General features: G+C 35.6%; 1 protein-coding gene across 1 annotated transcript in view; it reads left to right on the top strand.

Annotated features, from left to right (window-relative positions):
- Window positions 1-14180: 14180 nt before the first annotated feature.
- The window catches only part of PPFIBP2 (PPFIA binding protein 2), a gene marked incomplete at both ends in the record, with an annotated part of 84530 nt that continues 76441 nt past the window's right edge, over window positions 14181-22269 (top strand). Inside the window, 1 exon segment of the mRNA XM_084263037.1 lies at window positions 14181-14247. Within this exon segment, the coding sequence (XP_084119163.1) occupies window positions 14181-14247 (67 nt within the window).

The following is a 22269-nucleotide window of genomic DNA, read 5'->3' as shown; positions in this document are numbered from 1 at the left end:
AAAAAATTACAGTTAACAGCGCATGAGCTATGGATTGTATGAGAGGACTTTTGAATATCACTCAAGGATATGGTGCAAAGTTGATGATGGTTTCCTAAAGCAGATGTGACTTTGGAAAAAAAAAGTTATGCGCAGGCCTGATTCTTCTTCAGCAAAATCTTGAATTGGGCTTGAGGGGTGAAATAAAACTGAAGGCTCAAAGTCAAAGAAAGCATGCTGCATGGAAGAGAAAGACAGGTCCAAAGCCTAACTCTGTTACAAGAGTTGCTTATCATATGCTGAATGAGAGTCTTGTTTGTGTTACAGCAACGATGTAAGGTGCATGAATATTCATAGAGAATGATTCACTTGTTGGATATGTTTCCATACTCTTTAAAATCAACAGATTACATGTCAGTGGAAGTAATTACTAAAGATAAATCTAAAATGCTGAATTCTAATATGGATTTCAAGCACTGATAGTATGGCAACTTATGTTTTACATTACCCTCTTCTGAAAACAAGTCTGGTTGGTCTCCACCTTCAGAGGTGACTTCACTGGGGATGCCTTTTTCTTTCTATCTGTACTGCTTGTACGAAGAAGTTGGGTTTTTTTTTCAGTTTGCACTATTTTCAACCTAAAGTTTATTTCAGAAATATTAGTTTGACAGGGGAAAATATTTGCCAAGTGTCTCTTGAATATAGCAAACCATGTTGTTATTCCACTATAATACAGTGCAGATGGTAGCATCTACTTTAATAATGCATAATCAGAACATATTATTCTAATGACATTGCAGTAAGATTTATGAATGTGTTTTTGTGATGATGATAAACTAATGCATGTAATCCAGTCAGTTTCTAAACTGAAGTATTTTGATGTTTCACGTCAGAAAAAAAAAAAATCTCTAGCAATGACCTTGGAGAAGTAAATCCAACATCTTAGATAGAAAACCAGCACAAACCATCCTGGGAAGCAAAGTTTTTGTGTTTCACCTGGATGGTATTTGCTGTGTACAGTATTAGTGGGATGTGTTAAGATCATATTGCGTAAGACTTCTCCATCTTTTACTCAAAATGTTCTATCATTCTGTAGTTCATAATGAAATTTCTTTGCCCTATACATTCAGTGCCTTGGTGACATTCCAGGCAATGTTAAGCTATGTACTAATAAACACAAGCTCTTAGGAATTGGAGTGAGCAGAAGAGAGGTGCCTTCCAACCTTAATTATTTTGTGACTCATTCTCTGATAATACTCCCATATGCTTCATAAAACTGTTCTCATTAGGTTTAAGTGCAGGTTGTCACAAGACAGTTAACATAAGTACTTACCTAAAACTTGTTGTTAATTCTATTCCTTTTTTTCATGTAGAAAACTTTTTTTTTCAAGTTTTTATGCCCAACATCAGGTATTTAGTTCTGGTTTTGTTGATTTATGATTGTAACCTCTCTGTATACTTTGCAATGAGGGTATAAGTGAAAAGTCACATAAGCGTGTGTCTTCTTCCAGTGGCCTTAGTGTCACTTTCCCTAAACAGTTTTATCAGCAGATTTGTGGTCATGCAGCAGACCAGGAGAAAAAATAGCAAAACAAGTCACTAGATCTTGAGACCTGAAAGTCTGTCATAAATATTACAAATAATAAGTTAAGTATTTCTTGAATTAAGGTACTCTTCAGTGCAGGATACAGAATGTATCCAAAGTAGTCATTTTATGTGAAGTTGAAAAGAGCAATTTACACCCTGATCTGGGAAACTACTGATGTATAATGCAGAATCACATAATCGTAGGGGTTGGAAGGGACCTCAAGAGATCATCCAGTCCAACCCCCCTGCCAAAGCAGCTCCCTAGTACGTATCGCTCAGATAGGCGTCCAGGCGGGTCTTGAATATCTCCAGAGATGGAGACTCCACCACCTCCCTGGACAGCCTGTCCCAGGGCTCTGTCACCCTCACTGTGAAAAAGTTCTTCCGCATGTTGGTGTGGAACTTCCTGTGCTCCAACTTGCAGCCATTGCCCCTTGTCCTGTCCCCACAGACCACTGAAAGGGGCTGGCCAATTCCCCCTGCATCCCATACTTAAGATATTTATAAACATTGATTAGGTCCCCCCTCAGTTGTATTTTCTCCAGGCTGAACAGCCCCAGCTCACTCAGCCTTTCCTCATAGGGGAGGTGTTCCAGGCCCTTAATCCTCTTCATAGCCCTTCTCTGGACTCTCTCCAGGAGGTCCCTGTCTTTTTTATACCAGGGAGCCCAGAACTGGACACAATACTCCAGGTGGGGCCTGACCAGGGCAGAGTAGAGGGGGAGGATCACCTCCTTTGACCTGCTGGCCACACTCTTCCTGATGCATCCCAGGATCCCATTGGCTCTCTTAGCCCCCAGGGCACACTGCTGGCTCATGGCCAACCTGTCATCTACCAGGACCCCCCAGGTCCTTCTCCACAGAGCTCTTGTCCAGTAGGTCATCCCCCAGCCTGTACTGATACTGACGGTTATATCTTTTTGTTACTAGAAGAAAGAAGGGTTGCTATAACAAGCTTGTGCACAAGAAAAAGACCTGTTCTGGCCTGCTTTGCAGAACATCCTGTAGTGTTGTGAAAAATACTTGATTGTCCACACTAGTTACTTACCTACGCTTTGTCCATTGAATGCCATGTTTGAACGTAGTTGTACATTAGGCTAAGGACTAGAAAACCGTTGCAAGAATTGTGGTCCAAAATATGTTTTGCTTTGATTATAGTCTTAATTTTGAGAAATTTAGTAGCAATTCAGTTTCTTTTATAGTTCATGAAGCCCAGCTGGTTCCCATGTCACATAAACTACTTGCAAAAGGATGGAATGCAGAAGGTTGCATTTTTTAACATGGAAGGAGGAGTTTGCATTCAGAGTACGTGATTTGGCACATAGGGAACTCTTGCTTTAGAATTAATTTAGTTTGGATTCATCAGTTATTTGTAGGTTTTTATTTAATCAAAGCTTCTGATTATCCAAGGGCTAGCAGCTGCTTACTTCCTTTGGAAACAGATTTGGGTACTCGGAAGCAGAGGTTCCAAATTAGCTGAGACCGATGAAACTGCCATGCCAGGGAGCTTGCCTAGTTTGCCAGGCAGTATGCCTGTAAACATGATTTTACAGTGAATGTGCTTTATTTACTTTTCTTAACTAACAAAGTAAACAGCGCAGTTTCTGTCATGGAGCAGAACTATCCCTTATCAATGAGGGGCTAGTAGAGAAGAAATTATTTCTTCACGACAGAGCAGTAGTTCAATTTTTGTTGACATGACCACATTTTTCTCTTAAGGTAGGAAAAGAGTGCATACATATTTTTCAGAGTTAATGAAAATGAGTATTTCTACTTGGAGTTTTTGAAGACCAGTGACACAGATGACTAAATCTCTCGTATATAATAGCAAATCAAATTTTACTTATCTTTTTACTTTTGTAGCAAATTTATGACATGATCGCTGATACAGAAGCAGACTTTGATCCATTTTTCTGGAAACTGAAATACATTGAAGAAACTGGCAATTGACTCTCATTTCCTTTTCTCTCCTGAAATAGAAGGCACGCTTAATTTCAAGCATTGGATGCCACTGGAATTGTTCAGTCTTTTTTCATTTTTTTTTTTTTAATTTTGATTTTTTTGCCCTGTCACTTGGCTCCAAATGCAAGAAATTTCTGAGATATTTTTCATAAAGACAAATCAGCGGGTAGCTGTTAGGGATTAAAGGACTTTGCAAGTCATTCCCCTGAAATAATTTAATTTTGTGCTTGTCTTAATAAACAGGTCCAATAAAGGCATTGGTATCAAATAGTAAAATACATGATTAAGTTATTAACTCGGGCTGTTCGATAGGTCTATTCACAGTAGGACCAAATACGAGTATAAGCCTTTCAAACAGTTTATAAAGCTGCTCTGAGTCTTAACATGAAATCCTCTGATGTGAGACAGGATGTGTAAAAGCCTGACACTAAGTATCCCCTTAGGTGTCCTTGCTGTTTGGGACTGTGACAGTGTGCTTCAGGGCCTCTGGCCTTGCTATAATGACGCTCAGGCGCTTTAAAGTAATACAAGAATTCTGTTTCATTTGTCTTCTGTGTCGGTGCAAGGGTGCCTAATCCATTTATTTCAGAGCCAGTAAAATTTTACTAACTCTGTAATAATACATTGCTTCAGGTGCTGTTACGCTCCAGCATTTGCAGTGACAACTGCACTTTTTCTATTTATTTCAATCATGTGAAAGACCTTTTGTTTGGACTGGAAGGAACTAAAAATAGTTTTTTAAATAGTACCAGCAATTCTAGGTTATAATTTTATTTTTTGGCAAATACTTTTCAATCATTATTCACATTCAAGTAGTTAACTAAAATACTTATATGAGAATGTATGTTCATTACAATGGTTTAACTTCTGTTTTTTTTATGCTCATAAGGGGAATTCACTATGAAGAGAACTTAAGTGATCCTTTATACATATGCCATTGATTAATTATGCTGACAGCATCCTGAACTTCAGATATAAAAATGTATATAGAACCCAGAAGAATGCCATGTTTATAAATGGATCTGTTTCTAGGTCCAGTCCTTGCATTTGGTTTATATTGAGAGAGGCATCTTTTGATTTGCAAAACTTCAAACAGCTTTCTGAATTACATGTCTTAGCAAACCTGTAAGCCAAAATGACTAAACTGGAATACGGAAGCTTTGGAGGCTCATACGCAGAACCAGTTTTACAGAGCAATTAGTCTCTTTCTGGAAATTATGTATACTTTTTAAGTTTTGCAAATTTAAATAAGCATACTGATGCATGGAATCATGGCTGTGCGTTCCCTTATCTCTTGCCCTACTTATCATGCATATTTTATAAGGAGAGATTTAAATTGATCTGGCTTACCCTTGTTAATATGATTTGACATGAAAACTTGTTCAGCTTACATTTGTATAGAACCAAGAGTAAATGCCTTGAAAGCGTTGAGGGCTTTGTGGTTGGTAAGAACTTGAGAATGGCTAGCATGGTTGGTAGTAAAAGGTAATATATAAACCAATAGACTTCCAGGATCTGTTTTATGGAAGCATCATGCTGGGCACTTTGGAACTCTTCTGTAAGCCTATTAAAACTTTGCAGCAAATAGACAAAACTGGGTATGCAGTCACCTGAAACTTACTTGTTTCATTTGTGGTGATAGAGCGGAAACAGTAACAGCACGCACAGATTACTCTCAAATAGAAAAGCTGAGCACTTGAGTGGGTTTTCAGTATGGTGGTTCTGTTCAGATTCTTTTCTAGATAAACATGATTTTCTGTGAGCAAATACAGCTTGTCCATAAAATTAGGTCATTGAGGAGACCTGCGTGTGTAGTCACATATTCTTTATGCACTTGCAACAGAGAATTTTTCCATTTTGGTTATATATATTTTTTAAGCCGAGAAAGACAAAACCTTGAAGACTTCTTTTTCCAAGTTTATTTTCATGAATCTTCGGGAAGCATTTGATATAAGAATGTTTTGTTTATAAGCATTAAACTGACACAGCTGTTAAAATTTATATTTTCACTTATGAGCAATGTGGGACTTGGTGCTTCTCATAGTGACCCATTTGTTGTTCCTAGTTTAACATTTTTAATCCAAGCAGATTCACTTATGTTGAGTTTGCTATTTTCTATTTTTCCTTTCTTTGTTTCCCACACTTTCCTGAAAGCAGCTACCGAAGCTTAAATTTCTGCAGAAAGTACTTGTTATTGTCAGTTCCTGTTAGTGTGAATTCGGTGGGTGTGTTTGCAGATGCAGAGTGGGTCATATGAAACCAGCCTAGTGATGTTTCCAGTTATTTACAAATTGTTGCATAAAATGTTTCAAAGAGAGAGAAAATACTAATCTGAAATTAAATTCTACAAAGTCAAAAAAGTGGTCTTTTTAGTATTCATTCTCAGGCCTGAAGTCAAAAGCTAAGTTTACACTTTCTAAAAGTCTTCATATCACATTAATAAAGTTAAGGTATATTCAGGAGAGAGCTTTGTAACCTGAGGAAAAAAAGTTACATATTTTTTAAATGAGAAATAATCACAAGAAATATTTCTTAGTTGTGTCTGTGTTGGACTGTTTCTTTGTGTAGTCTTAACCCAGACCTTGTGGATTAAAATCATGTCTCTTGATTGCAGGAAATCTGTTTTCTAGCTTGTTAACTCTCTTCTTTGTTCCAAGGCTGTGCTTGCAGAAAGAGAGATGAGTATCTCAGTGTCCACTGGTACCAATTCTTCTACCAATTCTCACTTACTTTAGTGTCTGTCTGCTTTAAGGAACACTTAGTGCTCTCCGCTCTTCTAATCTTCAGAAGTGAGTTATTTCTGTAGCAATTAATTGGTTTTACCCTGTGTGAGAACATTCACACGTTCACCTAAGTTGTCATGTGTTTTGTGACATTTTTTTATGGGTCAGAATTATCCTGCAACTTGAATGCTACATGTAGCCTCTGTCATCTCATCTCAACAGCGGTACAATGAAACAAGCAAAAGTATATAGAGAAACAGCAAGTGTGTTGAAAAATATGAATCAGGTTTACTCTGAGGAGAGGCTTTCAGGATAATGATTCTTTGTGGCATGATTAACCACTGTTTGTTTTTCTGTAATATCAGAGCAGTCATTAAGAAATTATACAAAATGAATTTGACAAGACATCATATAAATCTACAGAGGCTGGGTCCTTCAACATCTATGAAACACGATGGTTCCTATCCAGTCTGTATTTCACAAAGTCTCATGTTTGCAAAGAAAGAGGAGGACACTGTGCACCTCTGGTGCTCTGAACATCATTAGAGACAGAGCACTGGGCCAGACAGACTTTTAGTATGAATGAACATGACTACTGTTCTGGTGTCATAAGAGCTCCAAAAATATGGACCTGTTCTCTGCCTTGGAGTCATATGAATTTGATGGATAACTGTCTTAATTATGCTACAGTCAATAACAAATAGAATTTGAGGCACTAGGCTCAAGGACTGCATGGGTTCTAAAAAGTAAGCCAGTTGGCTGAGGAGTGTTTGCTCCTTGTTGCCAAAGCAGCTGATTTTTACAATGATCCTCTGTGTACATCAAGGAACTGAAGAAAATGGACAATGTGAGCAGATTTGAAAATTTGACCTCCTTACATTTCTTTGAGATATCAGATTTTCTGGCCCTATGTTAGAACTGGCCTACTGCAATAAAACATCTGTGTTTTCAGGCTAATATTTTAAGTCTTCATAAGGTAAATCAAAATCTGTTTCACGGTGCACATGTATACCTCTGTATCCCTAGTGGCTTTTATACACATGTAATTAATAGATTAATGAAGTAAGTTATTAGTAGTGCTTGTTCTGCTGAGTTGGTTCTGTAACAGCTTAATGGGCTAGAAGAACGATTTCCATTTACAAAACTTACTGAAATGCAGAAAGATGAATAACGATTGAATACTAGGATTTTCCATAGGGACTAGCCTGATCCATAGGTTGTCATGTCCAGGCTACAAAGCCTTTCTTTTTTTTTTTTTTTTTTTTTTTTCCTTCTTCAGAGAGATTTGTAAAAGCATAAGAATTATTTATGAACAAAAAGAAATGTTATTTCCAATTCTTAAGCTTTAAAGAATGGGGGTTTTTCCACCAGTATAGTTTGCCTACATTTTAAGGATTTTAATAGGGGATAGCTTTGAATACTTTTGTTGATCACAAATACCTAATCTCTTGCAATTTCTGTCAAGGTCTTGTCCTCTGGTTTATTCTAGGGCAAAGAGTTAATTCATGCATGAATTCTGTATTTACTTTTATTACCATTTCTCACCTTTCAATTTACCAGAGCATGAATTTACTTTCACAGGATCATTCATTACATCACTTCTCAGCTTAAGTTTTAACTCTTGTGTGGTTTTGTTGGTTTGGAGGGTTTGTGGGAGAATGTGGGCGTGGGGGGAGTGATACAGTTTCCCAGGCATTGGATCTGGAGTTAAGTAACTTAAAAGACCTAGTTGAAATGTTGGCCTTCATGGAAGAAAATTTGAAACAGTGACCTTGAAACCAGGGAATACCTGAGGTTAGAAAGGAAAGAAAAAAATAAACTACATTTTAAATATCAGAATTTTGAGCATCCAACTCTTCTTAACTGTAATGTTTTTATAACTGAACAGCTGTGTACCAAATCTGACTTTTTATATGCCATTCGTCTTTGCATTAATTTTAAGACCAGAAGTGTTCACATTTTGGTTTAGAAACTTTCCTCTTACGTATTTTACCAGTCAGTGTTTTATTCATTTGAAATTTAAATCCAAAGCATTTATTCATTTTTTTTTTAAAAAAATTAACTAGCTAGGAATTGGATCTAGTTAGATGAAAACAGAACCAAAATAACTGGAGTGGGTTATTCACCTCCCCCCAAGTAATACAATAATAAATGATGAATGTTGTTTTGGGTTTAAGTTCTTCAGCAAAGTCAGAAGCTACAGCATGCCCCTTTATGTTGTGTATAACAGAGAGAAAACCTAAAATATCTCATGACAGCTTAAACTATGAAATGCTGGTTTAAGCTTTACTGAACAATGTTTAAAACAACACTGAAGGAATGAAGGGCTTCTTACAGTTGATAGAACTGCTATAGAGAGGAGCCAAAGTAACCTCACTTTGCACATGCCATTCTGCTGGTGTCAGCTTTTATATGTAAGGATGAGACTGTACAAACATCAGTCAGGAAATTTGGTTATGGTACCAATAACAACTGTAACTTAATATCATGAGTCCTGTGGAGGAGTTCTTAAAGTTTCAGCCAGATAATTTAGCATATTTTTAAAGGTACTTTCTATTTTCTGCCCTCCCCCAAAGTTGAAATTTAGTCTTGTATTAGCAAACTTAATGGCTTTATTTTTGAAAACAGATGCTTGGCTTTGACTCTGCTACTTCATAATGCAGTAAATTTAACTACATTCAGTTCCCTTCATATTTTAAATCAAATTATTTAGGGTAATGTGTTTAAAAGCAGCATAGTTCTTACTGCTTGTCACTCTAGCTTTTAACAGCAGCATATAACATGGTACTTCTACAGTGCCAGAGTAGTAATACCCAGCTGCCTCCATAAGTTACTTTAGTTAATGAGCTTAGTTCTTTTACATCAGGGTGATACTGTACAAGTACTGTGCTTTGCCTAAGGGTGTCCCCCTCATATAAGGGGTCAGCAATATTTTGACTCGAGACTTTACAAGTTCATGTAGCATCTACCTGAAATAGTTCAGTATCAGGTGTTTGTTCAATTTTGGCTGGTCTATATTCCTCTCTAGACATTTCCTTTCCCTCTTAGTGTGGACCCTTTATAATTTTGTATTTTTTTCTATTCTTTTTTAATTCCCATTCTGGTTACTTTTTAAAAAACCCTCTATAGTCTTGTTTTTATTTATTGCATAGAGGGTAATTAATGAAGGGGTCTATTATATTTACCCTTCTGCCTATTCCAACTAGGAACGAACCATATGAAAGGGCAATAGAGCAAGTAGTGTCTATGTTCACAAATAACTTAAAGCTATGATCAGTCGAATAGGTTTTCTGCCTGGATAATCCTGGAGGATGCTGTTCCTTAGGCAGTCATTCTAGTTATCAGGAATTCTTGGTTACTTAGGATCAAGCATTAACTTCATTAGAGAGGTATGTCAGGTTTTAATAGCCCAGGATCCAAATACACATTTATAACTGTTGTGTTTGACAGTGTCATGAGGACTCCTGAGTCAGGCTGGAGAGATGAATCTGCAATTGTGTTCGTGGGGAGTGACCAGATACAATGGAGCATGTGGTTGGGGGAGAAGCAAACTGGGAAATGGCAGGGGTAGAAATTGTGCATATTTGTTCATTCCAGCTTAGGAGTCATCTGGCAGCTGAGAAAAAGGTGGAGGACTTCTGAAGCTTACCTAAGCCATTTGTTATTTCATTGTACCATTAAGTACAAAGCAGTGTGATACTTGGTAAATGTCTGTAAATTGTTTAAAGATTCAAATTCTGTTCATCCCAGAAAAAAGGGTGGTGGTATTTAATTATTAGCTGTCATCCAAACATAAGAGGAATTTGTAGGCTACCCAAAGCACTGATATTAAGGCAAGATCTGGATTTCAAGAACTTTTGTCAAAAAACATCCCCTTCTCCTTAACTGATGAAGACGGCAACCTCATTATAAGGAGCAACCTTGGAAAAACATCTGACTTTTGCATTGCCTAAATGTTCACATTCTTATCTCTGGGCAGCTGCTGGTTCAAGGCAGCCATGAAAGATTCAAATTTAATTAAGGCTTTTCATAATTCTAAAGAACATCTTGCTCATAGAGAATATGTCTGTTAAATATTATGTACTTTTCGGACACAGTAAGCTATAGCCTTACATACAGAAAGTAGGTTAAGAAATTTGCAAGGGATACGGGCTCTAAGCACAATAGTTCTACCAGAGATTTTTCATATTATTTGAAATGCAAATCTCAGATTGGGTTTTATAGGGTAGAGCTAGCTGAGCAAAATAAAATTAGGGTGTTCAGACCAGTTTTCTCTGTCTGCACTTCCTGGAATATCTTATTACTTAGGTAATTATAACAAACAGGGTTGCAATATCTTTATCTGTGGGCTGGGCTCTAAATTATTATTAGTGTGTGGCTTAGAAAGGATGATAATAATTTGGATTTACATCTCCTTAACAGTAAAGCTTTGGCTATTAATAAAGAGAGATTTTTACTGATTAGGCAAAAAAAGTAAATTATTTTCTTCTTAGGGACCTAAAAAGGTGAGTAGATTGATTCTTGTATTTTGCTGAGATGTGAATTAATCTAATAAATCCTAAAGGTTAGAATTTTGTGTTAAAGCTTGTACTGTAATGTTAAAGGTTTTGTTTAGTCCTTTCCAAAGCTGAAAAAGTTTATTTTTCAAAGTATATGTATATTCTTATGCAGGTAGATAAATCATGGTGTTCTGCTTCTGTTAATGTCATTCAGGAATGTAAACCATAAAAGGAATTGCAATTAAAATGCCAGCAAACAGATGGATTCTGTCTGAAGCACTTGGCAGGGTTTGGGATTGATACAGGTGTCTTGTTATTTAAAAATAATAGAAAATAATCCACAATTGCAGATATTTGTATAGAACTAGATCAGCAGTGGTAACAGAAAGCATATGAGGTCTAACAAGCAGTTTTCATAATATTGCTCAGAACAGTCAAACTAAGAAGGGAGTGTCTGGGAAAGTAAGACTTGCCTGAAGCACAAGCAACAGGTCTGTCTAGAAAAAGATGTCAAGCAAGTAATATTACATTATCACTCTGGAGCAGAGAACATTGCTTTTATTAGTAAATCGTTGTTTGATCAGCAGGTATTATTCTAGTTTAGTGCAGTCAAGCAGCAAATACATTGCAGGTACAAGTGAAAAACAGGCGGAGTGTGGAGGTCGGGAGGAAATAGTTCTGACGGTGTTTTTCAGCAAAACTTTCTGGTTTGTGCCAATGTCTAGATTCAAGGGGTTTTTTAATAAGTAAAATACCAAGTAAATACCAATGTAAAGTATCAGCATTTTCTGTACCTTTTTCACAACATATAGTCAAATACTATATTGGATGTTTAGAAGAAACAGTAATCCTCCATTCATGTTAACAACAACCTTGTATTGCTCTAGCTGCTTTAAGCATGTGGAGCAGTAGCTTACAGCACAAGAGCATGCGTGCAGTGCTATCTAGCAATAGAAACTTTATGCTCTTTGTAGTGTTTTTCACTCTTGTTCTCCCTTCTGATTTGAGTCAGTCTGCTGTCCTGTTTTACCATGACAGCTGGTGGCCATAGATTTCTGGGGGAGTGACTGGTGGCCACATCTGCCGAAGCAGCAAGGTAACCTAGCTGCCTCTGTGGCAGCTGCTTACTGTAGGTGGATTTCCTTTCACTGAGGTGATGACCACCAATGTTATGGTTGCTTTGAACTTGGGAAAATATTGCAAGGATAGGTTTGTGGTTCAGAATCTGGTATCTCTAAAACGTTTAGTGAATCTACTGAGCTACTGACTGGTAAATGTGACAACAGAAGATGGGAGTCTTCCAAAGCCAGTAAATTGAAGCAACACAATGAGAGGCAGTGTCTGTAAAGTACATGTGTGTAAGCATTCTGAAATTTTCAGTTTATATCAGCTGACTAAATGACTTTCCAGATTATTCTGAGCATAATTTGTTTTATTTCCAATACCATTAAATGAAATATTTGGGTCAGATAGCTTTTGGGGAAATTCAGTTACATTTAGCATTGTTCATAATTAAATTATTATTTTGAAAAAAAAAAAAACAGAGAATAAAAAAGATGCATTAATTTTTGCCTTGGGTGACACTAAAGATTTTTTTTCCATTCTCTATAAGGCACTCTCTTATTGCTTTTCAGATCAATTTGATCTAAAGTTAAATAATAGCTTATCCAGTAAGACAAGCTATAAATGGCAGAGCTCAAATTAGAACATAGTACTTCTTGACTCTTATTGCTGCATCTGTAGTAGATAATGATATAGAACCGGACATAGGACATACACCTTACTGATGGCACAGAGGTTATTAACAAATTAGCCCTATGTATATTTCACCAGCATCACGGGGAAAAGGATGTATCTTGGGGTATTTATGTTGCAAAAGAAGCAATTTTAACTTGTTAATAAAAATTTTCCATTGCACTTGGCATATTACTGAGGTTGAACTTTTAGGGATTTTGGTTTTTTTTTTTTTCTCAAAATGGTCCCTCAAACAAAAACGGGTAAGCTTTTACTTTAAAGCTGACTTTATTCTCTGGCTGCTGATTCTACATTTTAGTGTTAGGCAGGCTCCAGTTGAGGCAGTAAATGTGGGTGGTTTAGCTACCAGCCATGAGTTGGTCATGGTGGCCAGTGTCTGAACTGTCACTGGATGAACTCAGTACAAAAATACCTCAATCTCTTTGAGAAGAGATTATTGTAATATTTATTTAATTTTTTTAAAAATCAATTCTTAGCATAGGTAATTGCATGATAAATATAGATCAGTGAAATTTCAGTGATAGGGAATGATCAGCCCCACAAACATATGACCATTGCCTGCACACTTATCTATAACCTGCATCATTTGAAGGATACCTCTAGCCACTGTCAGGTGTCTTTTATGATGCTTTGAATGCTGCCAAAATTTTGAATCACAGGTTTAAAAAATTGATGTTTTTGAATATTAAATGCTAAAAGCCTGAATTGCACCCTTCATGGAAGAAAAAAAAAATCTGTGACCTTTAAAGGCTCTGTCAGTATTTTGAGTTGTGTGTTAGAGCACTGCAAAAATTATGCAGAGTACGATCCCTATTCATAGTTGTGTGGGCACTGAGTTCATACTTGAGTGATGAAGAACCTTATTTTAGAGAGAGTTTTCTCACTAGTTGTGAAATGGACAGTGTTAGTTCTTTTCTCCTTTGCAATGTCATCTGTGATTGCTCTTGACTAAAAGTCCAGCAGCACCAACTCACAAGTATAGACTAATTTTGGAAAACTTTGTTATCCTTAATGTCAGATGGTAACATGAATGTCTTTAATCCTGTTTTAAAGAGGTAGTAGTAACTTTCATATTTGAAAGTATGAAGCAGAAAATTCATGCTTTGTCATTATTGGAACAGAAAGAACCATATTTATAGTGTCATGAAAGAGGTGATGGAAAGTTTGAATCGGGGTATAGAAAGGAAGATTAAATACTATTTCAGAATTGCTGGACTTGGAGTGATGTAACATGAAAGTCACATAATTGCCTTTTGGGGTTGAGCCTCGAGCAGGTTTGTCTCTGTTCTTTACTCTGATGCCAGTAGTCAAAAAGCATAGCCCTACTGTGTTCTGCTCTAAGATTAAGCATGTTTTACACCATGTGTTTATTTCTTCATTGGAAAAAAAACCCATAAAACAATAACAAAAAACAACCACCAAACAAACAAAAAAACCCAAACCCAACCCAAATCAACAATAAATGAAAACCTCAGAAATCCCAAGTTATGATAGGAAACATTTTGTTAGTTTTCATATTACTAGGCTGGATTTTTGCTAGTGTGGACTTCTGCTTATGTGGCTTAATTTAGAATGTAACAGTGACACATACTTTTTATCAGGTCTGATTTAGTGTAATGTACATGCTTTCATCTGTCTTTTCAGTAGAAACCTTAAAGGTCTGAAGAAATCGCAGATGATGGCTTCGGACGCTAGTCATATGCTGGAAGCAGCTTTGGAGCAGATGGATGACATCATTGCAGGTATAATAGCACTTTATTTTACACCAAATTATTTTGAGATATAATTATGTTTTTCTTGTTTCCTCCTGCAATTCTCCCGTTTTGTAGGTTTTTTTACTTTTTAATTATTATTGTCAATTTATCAAGTTCTGTGTGAGATTCTCTCATTCAACAGTGATGTAAAGAAAATTTGAAGTAAAATGAAGAAAACTCACAATTCCACCTCAGAAGTGGGAGAGATTTACTTTGCTCTAGTGCTATATGTTGTCTTACACACATCCTAATTTATGTGGTAACATTCCATCTTGTTAGTCTTTTTTACTTCAGTGTGTTGTTGGAAAAAGTTTTCACCAAGACTTCCAGTTAGCTGCACAGTATCTGTATTTTACACACACATATAGATGTATGTAAATATATGTGTATATATATTAAAAATATACATAATTTTCTTTTTTTATTATGTATATATTTAAAATAGCTTAGCTATTAATTACCTTCACGGCCTAATGTGTTAAAATATTTATCTTTTTGTGGATACTTATATCCAGGAGCAGAGCTATGAATTTGTTTTTAGACAGCTGCCCACTAGAAAGGCATATGTTGCAGAATTTGCTGTCTTTTGGTTCTCTCACAGTAAGGCAATTAAAAATATTGTCTCAACATTAAAGCATTCAAGAAAAGAAATCGATTTCTGTGGTTAGGACTCAGTAGCCTTGGGGTTTGTGCTCACAGTCCATTCAGTATGAGCTTCTAAAAGAAGTATCTGGGTAGGGCCATGATCTCACTTGTGCACAGTGGGAAAGTGTTCACAAAAGCTTTATAAATTTAAATACTGACACTGATGCTACGCCTTGATTTTTATTTTTTTTTCCTCCTAATGTTGATGATGACATCAGCCTCTTGTTGCAGTTATGCTTCTTGCACTTGTTCCTGTTTTATAGTAAAGCTTTCTATCTGGAGACTTGATATGGAGCTTCAAATATTGCCATCAGGCTAGCTATAATTAGGCAGGAAGTTATTACCCAGGATTTTTAGTTTAAATAATACCTAGATTAGTTTTTAATTCTCATTCACATATGATTCTTCATTTTATTCTAAAGCTTTAACAGACTGCTAAGATATACAGAAGTGTAAATGTAAATATGTGATAGATACAACTCCACAAATAGCTTTTCACACCAATGGAGCAACTTCCAGGCAAATAGGAGAATTTAGAAATGTATTTCCTTCTCCCTACTTTTTCTGAATCCAATATCTTATTAAAACAAGATTTTAAGCAGCATAAGTTGAGATTTTATTTTACCTCATGTCTTACAAAACACGTAAACAGGTAGTCAGAGCAGCATTGCACTTCCCTTGGATTTATAAAGAAAAAACAAGAAAAGCAAGTCCCAAACCACAATTCATAAACTAGGTAATTGAAATAATTTCTTAGCCATTGTAAACCTTGGTATATGACCCTGGCTAGTGGTATAAAAGGGCCAAAGTAATGCAGAAACCCATGTTCCTTTAATTACACAATGGAACCTGTGCTTGTAAATCACCTGCATACATCTGGAAATTTTAACTCACTATCTCTCTTGCATGATGACTTATCAATGTGTGCTGGGCTATGTATGATATCATGGATGCACTGATGATTTCCTTATTCAGAAAAACCAAGGGAAAGAAAAATAGACATATTCTATATAAAATGATTTTTCAGATTAGATATTTATTTTCTTCCAAGAGTTGTCAGAACTGTGTTATGTTTTGAAGGAAAAGGTTAGAGAACTTTTTAGGATTTTTGTGGATTTTCAGGTTTGTCATTCCATAGGATTTTATCTGCTTCAGTGTTTTCTGTTAATAGATCGTGCTTCCAATATATCCCAAATTGTCAAGTAACTCCTCTTATGAGCAATAAAAGACCACATATTCAACAGACAGGTCTATTGCATTGCTGTTCTGAGCAGTGCTATGTTCTGTTTAGAAAAAAAAAATCAGTTTTGCTTGAAGATGCCATTTCATATTCCCTTTAAAATAGTTTTGCAGGCTTACTGGCTGTATGTTTTTTCCACTGAAGATAACATTGCTACTCACTAGTGTTCCCATGAATGGAAAATCTGAAAAAACGGTTGTTGTGAGGCCAGTTCTGAGTAAGACAATAGGTCTTTCATGTTGCTTATTTTTTCCGTGTATGGAAAGATAGCCTTGTAATACTTGGTATAACTGATTAAATGGCAATATACGACTGCCTAAGAAAATCACCTATTCTAGTTTCATGCTAGAAAAATAAATAAGATTGGAAGCTGTGTTTGATTTGTTTGTTTGAATACTCCTTTCCCCCACTCCTTTTTCAGATTATTTGTGCCCATAACATTTTAGAGTTTAATCTAGATAAATAAGCATTAGAATTAAATTGTTCTGGATTTCCAAACATCTCTTTTACCTCCCTCACTTAGTTGCCCTGATGGTGGAGACAGTGATACAGAGAAACAAAGTAAAAGGTGGAAGAAGTGTTCTGTGTGAATCAGGAGATAGCACTTGCCTTTCACAGCTGGCTTGTGGTAGTGTTAATGCCCAAGCTCTAAAACAGATTCAGGTGTGATAGTGGGAGTTTGTTTCCACAATGTATTTACCACCTCTTCAAGAGAGATGACTTGGACTTCACTTCACTTACGTTTTTAACATAAAGTCCCCTGACACTCAGTATAATATGGAAAACAGGCTTGTATAAAGATATCTAATGGGAAAAGGACCAAGCTATTTCCCAAACAACGCATCTCTCAAGTCTCATCAATGTTAATTGAATACTTCCCATGTGATTTCAGAATTATATCTACATATACCTATTAAAAAAATCATATTGCTTTATTCCTTTACTTATTTTCAGTTATGTCTTAAAGCAAAAGTTCATTTTGGTGGCAAAGCTATTTATTTCTAGTAATGGAAAATAATAAATATATAAGGTAGATAAAGATGCCTTTTAAGACAGGTTAAGTTGGTTCTGGTCATTCTCCTCTGGATAATGTTCTGTGTATTCCAAAACTGTTTCTTGAATATTCTGCTATGAAGGAAGGGCCAAATATATCTGCTGGAGCCTATACTTGGATACAGTTGTTATTCCAGTTTGTCTCAAATTGAGTAACATAGTAATTATTCAAGTTTGATTCTCTCTAATTCAATCCAGTAAGCTTCTGTATGCAATTTGGGCAGGGACTGGAAAACAGGAATGTTCTCCCATCCTGTATGGTGAGAGAATAAATAAGGTAGGAAAGTCCTTCAGAAGGTGAACCAGAGGACTGTCGTGAAACAAACCAGGACTGAGAGTCTTGTAACTACAGATTTGGATATACCATAGTATACAAATATTGGCCAAATCATCTGCACGAAAGTTGCTGATCTTAGAATAGACTGGAAACAGTAAAAAAATCAACTGTTTGGAGCTTGTGCTATTGCCATTCAGTGTATCAAGATGCTGGGGATTTCTCTCACAGGACTGGATTCAAAGACTATGGCTAAACTTTATGACTGTTGGAAACTTACATAGCTGATAAAAAAGGTATTTCTTTTGGAGTGAGGGTTTAGTAAGTACTAGGAGGGCTACGCTCTTCTCTTGGCCTCAGAAAATTTTGCTTTAGGCACAAAATGACCATTAATCACTATTTTAGAGAAGTGAGAAGTCCAGAGATGTGGTTAATTTTTGAAGATTGAGTAGATGTGTATCCTCACATGCAAAACCAGCATTCTCTCTGTTTAATAAGAAACAGTCCTGATTTCTTTTGTTAGCTGTAGTTATGAGTAAAATATTATATTGTGGTCTTGTCCATTAAGGTAAGAACTGGGCATGCAAATACATATTACAAATATTTACAGATTTGCAGTCCTACTTTTAGCCTTCTAATTTTAAAAGTAGTGTCCCTTACTCTAAATGTTAACATAGCTTGTACATTATTCTGCTTAATCCAAACAAAAAGTCTCAGTGTAGACTGTGCATCTCAGTGCAATACAAAATGTATTAGTGTTTAGAGTGCGTGAGGGTAGGATTGTGAAGCAAGATTAACAAATTGAATTTCATTGGGCTTGATCAAATTTGACAGATAGGTCAGTGTTCCCAAGTCTTTTATGCATCAGTACATCTGTACTGATAACCCACCCTCATAGCTATATAAATTAGGCATGCTAAATGATTAGCCTTATTTGACTAAAATAGCAAAAAGGGCTAATGTGATTGTCAATGAACATGACTTATCCATTAGCTGGAATGACTCCTGCTCCAAACAGAGGCTTTCTCTAAAGAAAGCGCCCACATGCCAGATCTGTCTATGCGTTCTTTATTTAGGGTGCGTGACTTTGGCATTGTTTCCCTCTGAGTTTTGACCAAGTCATTACTTTACCTTTCATTCAGTTTGTAGCCATTTATTGAAATGTGTTTCTTTATAGGACAATAGATTTTTATTCTTTTTGCTTTGCAATATATCCTAATTAATTAAAATTCTAATTTTACTCATATTAAGATGCTTCTCTCTAACAAAAAAATCTGGAAATCCATTATTGTCTTTTGTGAATAATGACCATAATTGTATGGTCTAAAAACCCCTCATCCAGTCTCTTCAAATTCATCAAGTAATTGGTGTAATTGTCAAGTTTCACGTCAACCAGAACTCCTGCAATTACTGTTTACTGAATAATTATGAGAAAGTTAAATATGTTATTAGTACTGAAAGGTTAAAAAAGTATAAATGAAGTTTGTCAAGAAGTTGTCCAAGAAGTATGCATGTTTAAATTTCCTTCTCGTGAAGCAGCAGAAAGTTTGTGCTTATTGCTATGACTGTGTGCTACAAACCTAACTGCTTCCCACACCCGTGCTGAAAAAGAAGCCTTTAGAAGAAATTATATTTATTAAATAAATTTGAATTAAAATCTTGTTAATTATATTTTCCTCATGGGATCCATTTGCCAGAATTTGAAGGAGGACCTGTTTGGGGGGGGGTGTTGCGGGGGGGGGGTGTGTTCTTTTTTTATTATTTTGCCCCATGTTAATTTTATTAGAACAATAGAGTTCAAGTTCCAGAGTTACACTATGGTCTATGTTAGTCACCTCTAATTAAGTGATTAGAACTTGCATTAAAAATGTAGGAGGGGGCAAAAAAATACTAACACTCATTTGAAGTCATTTGGATGAATTTTATTTTTTGTGGAATCGGATTTTCACTGAGTTCCTATATAAAATATAGGAAATCAAAATATTTCCTAATGACCTCTTCCTTTATCCATAAATAGTCATACACATCACCACAGAATTCATTCAGAATGTAAGGACTAATCTCATAGCACTTTACATGAAGAAGACAGACAACTCTGTTCTGCTTCATAAGGGAATGAAATTGTCCAGACCAGACTGAGAGCACATAATCCTATTTTAGGGGGGCAGAGGGGTGGATGGGTAACATGCAGGTGAGGCACAGTACAAACCTTCTGTGATTGTGTAGAATGACTAGAGAATAGCTTAAAATCTTCCTTTCAGGTTTGTGTACTTACAGATGGCTTCATATTTTTATCGCTTATGTTGTAGTCAAGGTTCGCTGTATTTTCACATTCAAAATTTAGTTTCTGTAGTAAATATGTATAACTTTTAATGGAGATCTTTGTACAGTTTCATTTTAGACCACTGGATTGAGACAGACTGTAAATGAAATAATGATGAGAGAGACAAAATATTTTAATTAATGAGGATTTTTTTCATTATAGATAAGAGTAATTGAACAGGAACAGCCGCAGTATTTTTCTTGTATTTTCTAAACAAATTGTAATTGTGCTAATATGATTAGTATATTTTATTTTCTGGGTTTTTTTCAATGATTAATTTAGGCCTTTTTCTGAACAAAAGAAATAACTACAGTATTTGTTTATCATGTCATTGCAATGCATTAATCAAGGTGAGCATTTGTGCAGTTGTACAGTATAAGATACTGTAGTGGCTTTTTGAAGCCAATAGATCATACTTATACATAGTTCTTATTGAACTAGAGATAAGAAAAAGGAAGTTAAATAATAAATTACTTGAAATCAGGTCTTTGATAGAGAAATATCCTGTTGTAACAGTTCCAGAAAATTATATAGCAAGAACATTGTGAGGGGGAGAAAAAAAAAAGATTAAAATGGTGACCTTTAACCATCCTGGATATTAAAGGGGAAAACTCAATGATTATAATATGTAGTTCAAAATTTCTTATCTTTATTATCTTTTAGCTTGATAGGTGCTGATGTTTAGCTTCAGATACTCAGTTTCAGAAAAAGTTATTACTTAATTCCTTGCATGTTGTCAGCAATAAAAGTTATAGCAATTTAAAATGTTTTAAAACATTTAAATATAGCAGTTCACTGTCTATTTATTTAAATCCATATTTTTTCAGCTATCTGTGGTCTTTCTTTTTTTTTAGGGTTGTTTAGAATATCTAAGACATGGCCTCACAAACTTTGAGCATTTGAATAACCATTACAGCCATTTGATACTGCATTTTTCAGGGGCTTTATACATGGTGTAGCCTTCAGTTAAGACCTTGCGTAACTGTTCAGGTGCAGTTTTGATCTGTATTTTAAAAGCACGTGAAAATCATGACAATTTGCACGCTGATTGCGCATGTGCAACATTTTCTACCCATTCCTTACCCAGGGTTGCCAGAGCAACCTGGAGTTTGGAATTTCCTCAATTTTGAGTGCTTAACCTTGCAAGAGGTCATTATAGCTATTTGGGCTACTGTCCCAAAACATGCTTCCCATACTCTCGCTACCCAAAGCATATCTTCTCACAGATAGTGGGGGTTTGAGAAAGTGAAGACTCTCTGAATTCTGTTTGTAGTACTGATGGATTACCTCTGTAAACAAGGCAGTACTACAGAATCCTATAGAGCAGAAACCATTAAGAACTTTTTCCCTATAAATATTTAATGATCTCTTACAAAAATGGTTGTTTCAAATTAGTTAGTGTGAGATAAAATTGTCCTTTGAAGGCTGAGACAGTGATTTACTTACTGATCAAGTTGGTCTTTGACTTCCCATGTGTGTTCCTACCTTTCCAGGAAAACAACAAAATTAGAAGTTTTGTTGAAAATAAGAGTTACGACTAATTCAAAAAGGAGAAGTCTGTGCAACTGAAATATACTACTTTAAATTCTGTATCTCTTACTATAAAGTGTTCTGTCAGTAAAAAAAATAACCCCAACAAAAATACAGTCATGATCTAGACACCTATGTCAACATACCAGAAAATGCAGTACCATACTATGTTTATGCAAAACAGAATCCATACAGTGTAAGTATTAAATTTTGAAAAATGATGGAAAAGAAGAAGAAATGTAAATAGCTGCAGACACAAAAGGCAGCAGTTAAACCATGATGGCTGTAACCCCATAAGATTGAAAATCTGTGTCACAAAGGTTCTTTTGTGGGTTTTATGATGTGATCTGTTTTTCAGTACATGAGTCATTCAGTTGTCTAACAGGATACTGAACAGATTTCTAAGCTTTGAACTTAAGCAAGCTTTATCAAAGATGGGATTTCTTTAAATTCAAAATCATAGATTCTCAACTTTAAGGTAATGAAATTGACTTGAAAGACACTTTAAAAATTGAAATAGTGTAATTTTTATAACACCAGATGTCTTTATTTTTTCACAAACTAAAAGTTCTTATTTTCCATCAGCTTTCGGAGATTCTCTTTTTTTCATGTAGCAGCATTCATATTACCAGTAGCTTGCTACTGCTTATAACAAATAATTCTGGATTTCATACTAAAAAGATGTATTTATTGTTTTTTTAATACTGTTTTAATTAGACTCCTGGTTTCACTGGCCCTAAATGTACTTGTTTTTGCATGTACAAATACCAAAAAAAAAAAAAAAAGAAAATCAGTGCAAGTATTTGTTCTTTGTTTTAAATAAAATGTGTTGATACTTTTTTTTTTTTTCCTGAGTGAGGGAGACTCGGCCTCAAAACACAGTCAGAGCTGCATAATCCATCTTCCTTTTTTTCACCAGCTGTAAGGTTGCCTAGCTTGTGTTTC

The sequence above is a fragment of the Gallinula chloropus genome, assembly GCF_964237585.1.
Source record: "Gallinula chloropus genome assembly, chromosome: 4".
Classification (NCBI taxonomy): Eukaryota; Metazoa; Chordata; class Aves; order Gruiformes; family Rallidae; genus Gallinula; species Gallinula chloropus.
The sequence above is the reverse complement of the archived record's forward strand: the minus strand, read 5'-3'. Positions and strand labels throughout refer to the sequence as shown.